Source organism: Macadamia integrifolia, chromosome 8 (genome assembly GCF_013358625.1).
Source record: "Macadamia integrifolia cultivar HAES 741 chromosome 8, SCU_Mint_v3, whole genome shotgun sequence".
NCBI lineage: Eukaryota > Viridiplantae > Streptophyta > Magnoliopsida > Proteales > Proteaceae > Macadamia > Macadamia integrifolia.
The window spans coordinates 4052021-4064418 of NC_056564.1; the positions used below are offsets into that span (position 1 = coordinate 4052021).

Genomic DNA, 12398 nt, shown 5'->3' on the forward strand with positions numbered 1-12398 from the left:
CCGGGCCAACAACAATAATGGGAGAATGTAAGCCTTTTTCATGATTCAACAATTACACATCTGTAGCATAATGCCAATGGTATTCGAATTTAACAAAATAGAAAACTCCAGCAGATTAATATACTATCGAAGAATAAGAGAACGAATAGCCTCCACACCAATATCGATCAATAGGTGAAAACCCTAACAAGCCCAAAGAATAAATAAAAAAAGATGAGACTTCCCAACGAAATCGGCAGGAAAAAAAAACATAGATCATCTGTAGGCAATTCAAGCGAGGCACATCACACACCCCAGATCAAAAGAAGCATCCGCCTTTTCTATCCCTCCCAACCACTATTATCGCAGTGAAACGATGAGTAAAGACCGATCGAAAATGTCAAGGATTAGAGAACTTGAGAGTTTTCATGGCAGAGGACGATAAAAATACAAAAGGGGAAGGGAGTAGGAGCGGACGATAGAGAGATAGAGCCTGAAGTGAAGATTCCCGATGAAAAAGGGATATCTAGGGCAAAACGAATTAAGATACCTGAACTTCGTTTACACAATCAGAAGAATTCAATCTTCGACATAATTCAAGAAATGACAATGAAAACCCTAAATAATCAAAAGAAATGTGGATCGAAAGATCGGAGAGTGTCATACCACTGGTGGAGGAATAGGAGGGGGCATATCCCATGTTAACCTAGGCCGTTTCCTAGGGCGCTTATCCATGTTTGCGTGAGGAAGCTCGGTAATCCATTGTGTCTCCATTGGATTGAACCCTTCTCCAGGATGGTATTGTCTTCGGAAATAGAAGTTGCAGATAGCGAAACAAATTGCAGTGAAAATAATCAAACCACGAGATAGGTACAGGATTCGAGTTCGAAAAGAGTTCCGGAAACCCTATGTACGGCGACCTGCAGATGCACCAGTAAAGTGAGCCTAAACCCGGTGAGAGGAATCTCAGCCAATTTCCAGCCTTAGGTTAGTGAGTGGTTTGTGCGCACGAGGTAAGTGAGGTATGTGAACATGTTTCGCATTTCCTTTCCACTATCCCATCTGTCAGTAGGACAAGGACTCTAAATGGCATTTTTTTTAAGGGTAATTTACATCGTCACCCCTAGATAATGTCAGTATTATAAAAACACCTCCTGTTTAATACCAGATTGTTTGATATCAAACTGGCTCTCAGTAAGTTGCATAAGTTGCAGTTGTCTGTAAGGGCCAAGAGCTAAATACCATTCCCTGAGTTTTCCTTGGAGTCTTACAACAAACTTAGACAGGACAATGACAGTTGAGGCTCCTTCATGAAGTAGTTCAGCATTAATCCATGCATGAAAATCTGCAATCCGAAATGCCCATTTAGGAACAGGAATATCATCGAGGGTAAAAAATTGCTTGGGGTCCTGGTTTTGATATGGGGTAAAAGGTGTAGGCGGGACAGGGGGTCGTCTAGGTGTTTCTTCAGGATTCTGAATTTCAAGATCATCATCCGTTTCGGAAACATGAGGTGCAGCAGGCTGTGGTCCGTCATTCATGAAAGAAGGAAGGGGAAAAGGATCTGGGATGGTAATGGGTTGTGAGGAACTCAGATAAAGCATTTTCTGAGGGGGAAATGATGGTATGGATAGATTTAGGAGGAGTAGTAGACACAGGGGTAGGTGGTGGAGGAACTGGCGGGGTTGACATATGTGGTATAGGAGGTGGTGATGCAGGATATGGGACGGGCATAGGATAAGGGGTAAATGGTGGTGGTGCTGGTAGGGCATCTGCAAATTCGTCTTCATAATCATTAAGATCCATCAGGGCATCAATAGATGTCCATGCTGGTGGGAGTCTATTGTGAGCACGTCCTCTGGCAGCACGTGTTCTTTTGGGAAGAGCACGTTGTTGTCGTTGGAGTTCCTTAAGTTCTTCAGTAGGAAAAGTCCTTGGAGAAGAAACGACTGCTGGTGCAGGAGAGGCATACATAGCAAAAGGATCTTGTGGAATGAAGTTGGGAACTGTTACTGGAAGTGGTTGCTGTTGCCTATGGCGATATGAGGCAAAAAAATGAGGTTGTGGTTGTTGCATCCGTTGAAGTTGGGCTTCAAGGTACCTGAGATGCTTTTCCTTCTGACCAATAAGGGCAAAAGTTGTAGTAGTATCAGCAACACTAGAGGCAATTCCAGCCAGTTCGGTATGGACTTGATCAATTTCTCTACGGAGAGATTGGAGAAGATGATCATGATGGGATAAAGTGCCATGAGTTTGTTGAGTCTGGGCCAATATACGCTCGAGATATTGGTTCTGGACAGTAGCATTTTCTGCCTGCCAATTCAAAGCTGCTTCGGCAGGAGATATTGGTTCAGTTCAACCAGTAGCTTGAACTGATGATTTAACTTTCCATTATTTGACGGATACCATGAACATCTGGCCCAGAATCATGGAGACCAGGAAAAGATTTAAGGGGAGAAGAACAAGAAGAACCTGGAGTATACATACAACATGGAGGAACAAGTGGAGGGGGTATTTCAAGTTTTGGAGGAGGTTTGCAAGTAGAGGGAAAAGGTTTAGGAGAAACCTTAGGAGTTCCATACTTGACAAAGAAAGGGTATCTAGATTCATCACTGAGGGGACCAACAGAGGAATCACCTGCTTCATATTGTTCTTGTAACTCTCATTGGGAAGACTTTTGTCTAGAAGAACGACGCGGAGGAGGGAAATCATCTTCAGAGTCTTGTAGACAATCATCACAGTCACAGAGGTTAAAGTCTTTATGACCATTAACTGGATCTTAGAAGAAGAAAATTGGATCACTCTTAGAATCAAAAGACTTGATAGGAATTTTTTCTTGAATCATTCCAAAAGAGGTGGGAAACGGAGAAGGACGGGGTTAGAAGGAGGAAACCGAATTTCTACTTCTCCATTAGGATGAGTGATGTATTATGGATTTGTGGATTGAACTGGTTATGGGGGGGCCTGTGGCTGAGAGGCGAAAACCTGTTGTTCATAAGCTGTAACCCAAGAAGAGGGAAGAAGACAAAGGAGATCGTCTCTAGATATTTGTCGGGGGACATAGGTACAGCAAGGGACTTGGTTAGAGTCCATAGTGATGAACAATGCATCTTCATAATGGCCTGTGAGAATATCAAATGCATGATTTTGCAATCGATAAGCCATCTGATAGTGCAAAGTAGCAGCCTTAGCAATAACATTATGGGGAACACCAGTAATTTGAATCTGGAATTTTAGGGCAGTATGAAGAAGAGGGTAAGACAGTGGAATATTAAAATTAGGATACAACGTTAAAAACATTGTTCCAGCATTCAAAGTTGTTTGAACAATGGCAATCACGGCATGTTGGTACCGTAAAAACCGACTGTCGAGTAGAGCAACACGAGAAACCACTGGGAGTCCTTTTCTACCATAGAAAGAGAGAGCAAACTTAATGGCGCCTAGGTGGAGATGAGTATAACCTTGTTGGTTCCATTGAGGGATGAGCTCCAAAGGTATCTCAAGACTGAAAAGCTGCTCCTTTTCAATAGCAGGAACTTGGAACTGGTCAAAGCGAGAGGCTTGTGCTAATTCATTCAAAGGAGGAGTCTTCTTAGGTTTAAGAAGAATAGTCCATTTAGAGGATGTTGGTGTTTTGGGGAAAATAGTATACGGATTGAGAAGCGGTGTAGGGGTAGCAGGGATGACTTGATCATCAGGAACATAAGAAAGCTCATAAAGGTAATTTAAAGAAGAAGAAGAAGATCAGGAAGAAGAAGATCGACAGGGAGAAGAAAACAAAGAAGAAGAAGGCAAAGCCATAAGAAAATCAAGACAAGATACTTGGAAAAACCCATATCTGAACCATCACTGCCTACTGGAGAAACTGAAGTAGGTAAAGACACAGCTAGTCGAGGCCGATCAAGAACCCCCCTGATCATAGTACCTAACTGCAAAACAACCCGAGCCAAACAGTGCACAACACGGCATTCTTAGCCTCAAGGCCCACAACGCTCAAGGGTCTTTTTTTTACCAGTAGGAACCATAAGCAGGGATTACTTACAAAAGGGCGTGGCCTAGACTGTATCTTTAGCTACAGCAGGTTCAATCCAGACAAGAGTGATAGCCAGAAAAGGAGTTTAGCCAGAGAAGAAGAAACGAGGCTTTGATACCATTTTTACACAAAGAATTTTCACACAAGGATCGAATGATCCATTTCATTTCACAAAGGGCCCTTTCATAGGGTCGAAGCATTACATTACAATATTGGATCCCAACATGTGGGCCATAATACATGGGACACAAGACGATAACACATACACTGAATCACATGGACTCGACTGACACATCACACGAGGAGATAAAATAATTCTCCAAAACAACAATTCTTCAAAATAGTACTCAACTCATTATTCATCATAAGTGTGGGACCAGCCACTAACTGCTATCAGTACTGTCATAACTATTAGATGTGTACTAGCTGGCAGTATCTATTAACCAGTCATTGTGGGCATAAAGTAACTCGCCAATACGTGGATCCGTCAGTCTGCTAGTTTGGTGAAGTTCCCATGCAGTATCAAGTCGGAGGAGAAGTGGGGCCGGGACCTGAGTGGGGAGAACATCATTAGCAGCGCAAATGGTGGCCAAAAAGGATCTCCATTCATTTCGATGTTGGACTCGGTTGGTATAGAGTTCATAACTCCTGATGTTTAATATATGGAAATCAGGAATGTAGTGAATGTAATGGCAGGATTGCTGATGGTCAAAGGTTTGGTGGATGAGAGGAGGTCGGTGGAACATGATGGTAATATAATGTGGATTCAGGTCATCCTCACGTGGAAGATGATAGGACAAAAGGTGAAACCAGTGAGAAATAGGAGCAAAGAGTTGCAGGAAGTGGAGGATTGTGAGGTTAGGCCGAGAACATCCCGGAGTGGGAAACATCCAGCGAGTGGTAAACCAGTGGATGATGCTTAAAGGGAGGTTTAAGGCGATGGTGTAAGCTGAGCAGAGGTGCCAAAAGATGCATTTGTAAATGAGAATAAGGTCTTGGAGTTCATGTAGGGTGGTAAAAGAAAAAAGGGTAAGAAATGGGTAATCATGGTGAAAAGAACTTCCTGGTAAGACTAATCCTTCGCAGCGAATAGCGATCATAAGAAGTTGGGTGGCTGTAGTCTTACTGTAAGAAATGACTTTTTTGAGGGTAAGATCTTGGATAATTTATGGGGGAAGGCCTGGAGGAAGGGAACAATAGAGGTTATGACCAGGTGGTGGCGTCTGGGAAGTAAAAGTGCCAGGGGTTATGGAGAAATTAGAGTAGGTAAAGACACAGCTAGTCGAGGCCGATCAAGAACCCCCTTGATCATAGTACCTAACTGCAAAGCAACCTGAGCCAAACAGGGCACAACACGACATTCTTAACCTCAAAGCCCACAACGCTCAAGGGTCTTTTTCTGCCAGTAGGAACTATAAGCAGGGATTACTTACAAAACGGCGTGGCCTAGACTGTATCTTTAGCTACAGCAGGTTCAATCCAGACAAGAGTGATAGCTATGAAATGACCCTTTTGAGTATTTCTCCACCGATAATTGCTCTATTCGTCGCCGCCGAGAATTGCTCTATCCATCGCCGTCGATAATTGTTCCATCTTAGGTCCCAGGGAATAGCCATCACAGCTGAGCCTGACTACAAGTGAAGGTTTGTTTTTTTTCTTGTTCTTCCACCTGGTTCGGCTGAAGCACCGTTGTGAAAGTAGAGCTAAGTTTTCTTCTTCTTTTTTTTTTTGGCTGGTTTTTCTCTGTTGGAAACCCAGTAGCTTCTAAAGTTTAGAATCAACGGCGAAAGTAGAGCTGATTTTTTTTTTTTTTTTGGGTTTTTCCCTGTTGGAAACCCAGTAGCTTCTAAAGTTTAGAATCAACAACAATAATGCATAGGTGAGGTTGCGCTTTGAATTTGGCCATTTGCGGACTTGCTGGATTCATGGAAGTGGTGCCATTGATGATGTCAACGTCACCATACCTGGGTCGGGCAATCATTTGTACGGTGTTGTTATCCAGTTTACCTGTGGTGTTTAGGTTGAAGTTCTTCTGGTATAGCTTGAGAGCTGATTCTAGGGTTTCATTAAAATTGTTGGTGAAGTTTAAGGAGGAAGAGGAGGGGATATAACCGAATTGGTGGAGGTACTGCTTGAGTTTGGCTAAGCCAGCGACGTTTCGCCTTCGTGACAGCCGGAGAACTTGTGGAATGGTTGCCATGGATCAAAGGATGGGTTTGGGGAAGTCAATTGTGATGAGACCCAAAAGCACAACTTGCCATGATAAGAGAGTGGGAGGATGTTCTCTTCTCCAGCGGCAGCTGCAACACAAACAACCTCGTCTTTCCGGATGTCACTACAGCCATCGATAGGTAAGCCTTTTTTGGTAAGAGGAAGACTGCATTTCTCACTTGGGCATGAACTTGGGTTATAATTTCCCACCAAGTTCAATACTGCAAAGTTTCATTCTCATTCTCAGTTTTAGACGAGCATAAATAATGGATCAGAGGATGGATTTGGGAGGTCGATTGTGACAAGATTTTGGAGTTTAGGGTTTCAGACGATTTGGGGCTAGGGTGTGTGTTTGTAAATGAGGGTAATATGGTACTTCAACATTTTGAAGGATAATATGGTATTAAAGAAAAAATTAAACTGTTGATGTCATCATTGGAGGTATATTCTATAATAAAGACTGACGATAACGGTCTGAACGTAATTTGGTATTAAATAAGACTGACATTCTTTTAATTGCCTTCTTTTATTTTTTTAAAGCTCTTTCATCGGGCATATGTAAGTGTATATATGAAAGGAACTTGTCGTCATACCTTATGTCATTAGCTAAAGAGAAAGAGAACGATAGCTAATCGTGTGGCCCCTACAATGGGAGTATGCACGTAAACATACAACAATGAGGGGTGGTACGGTCATTTCACTGCCCTGTGTATGGGGCAAGAGCACATGATTGGGTGGCATTGTTTTTTCCTTGTCAAAATTTGTTATTGTCATACACATTTTTTTCTAGTACACATGTGAAATGATGATATTTACCATTGTTGAGAGAATTTTTTTTTATGTGTGATACTAAAATGGTAAAAAAAAAAAACAATATTATAGATTCTTGAACACCTTGAGTATCAATTACAAAATCCTTTTAGACAAATCTTATTTTTAATTTTGGGAGAGGGATTTATACACTAATGGTATATATGATGGAATTTTACATATCAGCATTTTATTGATCATTAAATATAATAGGAAGTTGTTCAATCCATCTACAGTTGTATCTCTCCCTCCACCGCCACTCAATCTAGTGTCGTTGCATCTCTCCCTGTCTCTCACTCGATCCCTTACTCCCAAGGCCCCCACCCCTCAAACTGATACTCTCTTATCTCTCTCTCTCTTTGGTATCTTTGGTCTCTATGTCACTAGTAGGGGCATCAACCAGTCGGGCCTATACCCTTGGACCGTGACTTACCTATTTAAGAAATGGGTTGGTTTCGATCGGTCTCATGTCGGGCTTGATCGGGTTCCAGGCTTTAATCGGTTTTCTCCTAATAGGACTAATCGGGCTATAATCGGACCTTAAATAAGGTAATGTACCAATAAACCCTTAAACGGGTCTTAAACAATCTTCAATTGTCCTAGATTTAAAATGATTTAATATATTTTATTAAATCATCAACAATTTATAACAAATATTACACTTAATTACATTCAATAACTGATAAAAATATCAATATATACTCTACTATATAGAAGAAGAAAAAATCAAAATATACATAAAAACAATCGGGCTAAACATGTTGGGCGAGTTGGGCTTGTAAGCTGGTCGGGCTCACCCCTTGCACTGTGTACTACCTATTTATAAATAGTCCGGGCCTAAGCCCGACACATTTAATAATTAATGCAGGTCATGCCTGATCAATCTAACCGATGCGGATTTGAGATTGTCACCCTAGTCACTAGAGTATCATTGAAAGGAAGCTGAACCAACTAAGAGGCTGAAAGGGTTTTTCAACAAAAAGTTCTTATGGTCATTCTTATTGTAGGAGTAGTAGTAGGAGACCAATAGAGATTGAGAAGCCGAATGTGAAAAAACAATTTTAAGAAAGAGGGAGGGAGGGGAAATAAAAAGAAGATATGCAAAATATTTGTTCGATCTCTATTCTCCTATTTTGTCAACTTAGTTGGATAGGACTAATGTCCATCGGAAACAACCAATCTGATTCTGATTAACACCGAAATTTTAAAATCAAGTTTTGACAAAGTTATATACGACTGAGTCTGGCCAATAATAAATCGATTAAAATCGGGATCCAATCTAAATCGATTGAGATCAAATACTATAGTTTTAAAACCTCAGGTGTAGGCGAAGACAAACCCTAGCTGTGCACTATTATCTTCATCATGTTGAGGGCTTTTGAAATTTAGATTGTAGAGAAGAAAAATGATGTTCTGATCTATTGAAGTGTCTGCCATATTTGAAGCCTACGATAGGAAGGTACGGAAAAAAAATTGAGGAAGAGAGATGCACAAAAATCAAATTACCTCATCATCATTGTTTTCGGCTTTATAGTTTTTACTTTTTCACAATGAACTAATGAAATAATTATATCGCACCCCAGATTCTTCTCGAAATTCACACTCAAATAAAACATGTCATAAAGATTCTTTGTTGGAGTGGCAAAAAATACAAGATGGATCGATACTAGTTTGCCAATCTTTCCTTAGTTGGAATTCCTCCATTTGCTGTTCTCCAAATGAATGTCTTAAATATGGGGTGGATATTGAGTTTTCAGAAAAAAAAAAGCCACCATTGTGAGCATGGATGCAAGCAAGAACACCTATTTAAGAAATATTTATATAGCCACTATGTTGTATATGCCATTTTTATGTAGTCACATGAATTAATGAACCTTTACATGACAGTCCATTTTAAATTCTAACTATGAATTTGATTATTGAAAACGGATGGTCCTCCCATATCCCCTCCTCCATATTATTGACCAACGACAATGCTAGTACAAACTTTTACAAAATTTTCAAACAAATATCAAGAGTCCCCTTTGGTGCTTTTAGACTCGTCTCATAGGAGAAGTCAAAACAACCTAGAAGACACGGGTCAAAGATACCTAGCATTTTAGGGTCCTACGAGGTTAAAAATGTTGGGTAAAAGATAAACCCTCTTTTATTTATGTGCAAGTTTTTTGTTTAGGTGAAATCCATGTACAAGTTCATAAAGGTATACAGTAATAATCAAGTATGTACAAATTAATACTATACTAAAACAAATCAAGCCAATTGTAAAATAACACGATAATTTTACATTGAAAAATCATTTTATAATAAAAGGAAAAAACCATGATAATTTGTCTAACTAGAACCTTCCAATATTATCAATAATGAGATTACAAAATCTTATATTTATCCCCTTTTTTTTTTTTTTTTGTGAAAATCTCTATTCATTGTTAGGACTACCAAACATCAAGAGAAAAATCATCTATTAGAGTATAGAGAAACTCATTAAAGAAAGTAGGTTCACAAGAATATATTACTCACTTTAAAACCCAATGTGACAAAAACAATAAATACCGTAATACCTTTCGCATTTTCTCTTGACAAGGAGCACATCGTCATACTAGAACCCTCATACGAGGAATGCATAAGAGAAAGATAACACATTCTCACCGTTCCCTTTGATATTGAGAAAATAAAGAGGATTGAACTATTTTCTTCATGTAATAAGAGGATGTGAGAGGATTGAACTCTTCTTCTCACAGTCATCATCTAAAAAGATGATGCTTTTTTTGGAAGACATTATGAGAGAAGTATACTTGTTATAAAAAGATGACGCTTCTTTTGAAAGACATTATGAGAAAAGTATCATTATTGAAATCTATTGTTATAAAATAATAATAATAATAAATAAATAAAATTTGAATCTCTCTCAATAGGAGGAGCCAACAAAAATCCGCTTGGCTCAACTTCCTTGGAGGAAAAATAAAGGGAAGAGAAGTGAAAATTTCAAACTTAAAAAATAAATTTTGTAATCATTACCCCATCTGACTATATCAACTCCCAATCATTTTATATTTGATTATTAAATTTTACTTTCCTTTATACCAAAAATCATTTCGCTATAAGATATAAAATATATCATTACTAATTAAATAGTCTATACAACCACATAGGACATGAGATAATAATTACAAAAATTTCACTTCCCATTCTTTTAAATTTTCTTTGCAGCCACTAGCCCTCTAGTTTTATGATCATGGAAACCTAAGCCTATTTACACTTCCCACCGATCAGGAGCACGTCGCAATTCCATTCCTTCAACCGCAATGGCGGCCTCAGTCGGGTTTGAATTCAGATCTCAAGTTCTCTATAATTGTAAAGGGATGGTCGTGTACTCCACGGCTCCACGCACGTAAAGAATGCTTCGGGTCACCAACGCTATTAATGGAATGTTCACATTGTGATCGTGAGTTCGTGACAACTGACAAGTTTAGTTGCCTCTTGACTTTCTCAGCTTCCTCCGCCCGCTAATAGTGCTGGTCATGTTCTCAATCTCTCTCTATATATTAAATGGGTATCAGGTCAGTTTGTAGTACCACTCCAAGCCAATATACCCATTTCAAAATATTTCTCACTAGATAGAAATATGTCATCAACACAAAACCAGTCTCAAACATTCATCGATGACAAACAAGAATGCTTATTAGCATTACAACTAGCCACAGGCTCGTTGGTTCATATGGTCTTCAAAGCTGCAATCGAGCTAAACCTGCTAGAGATCATGGCAAGAGCTGGTCCAGGAAAGCACATTTCAACTCTAGAGATAGCAGCTATGCTCCCTATAAAGAATAACCCAGATGCCCCGGATATGCTTGATCGTATCTTGCGTCTCTTGGCTAGCTATTCCATACTCAGTTCCTCTCAGGTTACGGGTGAAGATGGTCGAGTTCTAAGGTTGTATGGTTTAGCTCCTGTCTGCAGATTTTTTATTTCAAACCAAGATGGATCTTCATTGTCTCTACTTCTTATGATTCAAGATAAGGTCTACATGGAGAGCTGGTTAGTCCCATTTTTAGTTGTTAAATATAAACCCAATTCTTAAAAATCCAATGTTTTAGTTCACGTACTGGTATTTGTCATCTTTGATATCGATGCATAACAAACCGCACTGACAAAAAATTCTGATGCAGTGAGTGCATTCCATGGTCAAGAACGGACGGTTAGTCCTAGACTGGTTGGATATAAGTTTGTAATTGTTGAGCTTATGACCTTGGGCTCACTGCCCTGAAGCTCCAACTTTTGGGTTGAACATCGTGTAATGGTATTAAAGTGGGTTGTCCGTGCACTGGCAATGTGGGTTGAGTGAACTCCATGGCTAGGAATGGATGTTTAATCCTACATTGATTGGATAATGTGTGACCATTGAACTCAACACCTTAGGAGGGCCTCTCCACCATGAAACTCGAGTTTTGCGTTGGATGTTGTCAAGTCAAAAATACCACATTTTCTATCGATATCAAAGATACGTATCAGTCTCACATGGCTGATCCAATTTCGATGCCTAGTCTAAAGATAGCTTTTTCGACATTTTGGTTTCTAGGGGTGAAGCATGTTGCAGGGGATATGTTTTTGAGTGTTCCAAAAGGGGACATCATCTTTATGAAGGTGAGCACCTCAGTTCTTCTTCATGACTTCCTTCATTGATTTAATAGAGTTTTGTTCAGTAACCACTAATGCATATGTTTTATGTTTCTGAAAACTATTTATGTAGACCATACTTCATAATTGGAGCGATGAGTATTGCTTAAGTTTATTGAAGAACTGTTATGAAGCACTACCAGAAAATGGGAAGGCGATTATTGTAGAGACAATTCTTCCAAAGACACCCGAGACTAATTTGCTGGCCAAATATGCATTTGGATTGGATTTACTTATGATGACACAATACATTGGAGGAAAGGAGAGGACTGAGAAGGAATACAAGGCCTTGGCAATTGATGCTGGATTTGGTGGTGCTACACTCATCTGTTGTCTTTTTGCCTCTTCTACCATGGAATTTTATAAATAGACGTCAATGAAGGAATTCATGAAGAATAATATGTCAATTTCGACCGTTGGATAGAGAAGACATAGCTTAGATTAGTTATATTCAATCAAATTTCAAAGTCTAATTCAATCAAATTTTATCTTTTGCATTTGCACACATCTTATGTATGTCCATAAGACATTACTATGTATTTAGTGTGATTTTAAGTTTATTCACATTCTATTGGGAAAGATTTGGGTTTCGTTAGGTTGCTGCAAATTAACTTTTGTTTGATTTAGATGTTGAATGATAGCATTTTCGCAATTATAAGTGAAGGATGGCATTTATGTCATTTTCTAAAGT

The 12398-nt window shown here is 39.4% G+C and overlaps 2 protein-coding genes across 4 annotated transcripts in view; one reads left to right on the forward strand and one right to left on the reverse strand.

Moving 5' to 3' along the window:
• LOC122086681 (serine/threonine-protein kinase AFC1-like) overlaps nucleotides 1-1004 on the reverse strand; it is a 10761-nt gene extending 9757 nt beyond the window's left edge. For 2 of the 3 annotated variants that reach the window (XM_042655663.1, XM_042655664.1), the window contains exon 1: nucleotides 646-1004. In XM_042655663.1, coding sequence (XP_042511597.1) covers nucleotides 646-753 — 108 coding nt within the window. In that variant the 5' untranslated portion in view covers nucleotides 754-1004. The remainder of the gene's footprint in view (nucleotides 1-645) is intronic. The other variant, XM_042655662.1, reaches the window with a different exon arrangement.
• A 9651-nt stretch (nucleotides 1005-10655) lies between these two features.
• LOC122086214 (caffeic acid 3-O-methyltransferase-like) lies at nucleotides 10656-12077 on the forward strand. Its single transcript, XM_042654951.1, has 3 exons — nucleotides 10656-10941; nucleotides 11610-11674; nucleotides 11781-12077. The coding sequence occupies exons 1-3, from the start codon at nucleotides 10656-10658 to the stop codon at nucleotides 12075-12077; spliced, it is 648 nt and encodes a 215-aa protein (XP_042510885.1).
• The last annotated feature ends 321 nt before the right edge of the window (nucleotides 12078-12398 follow it).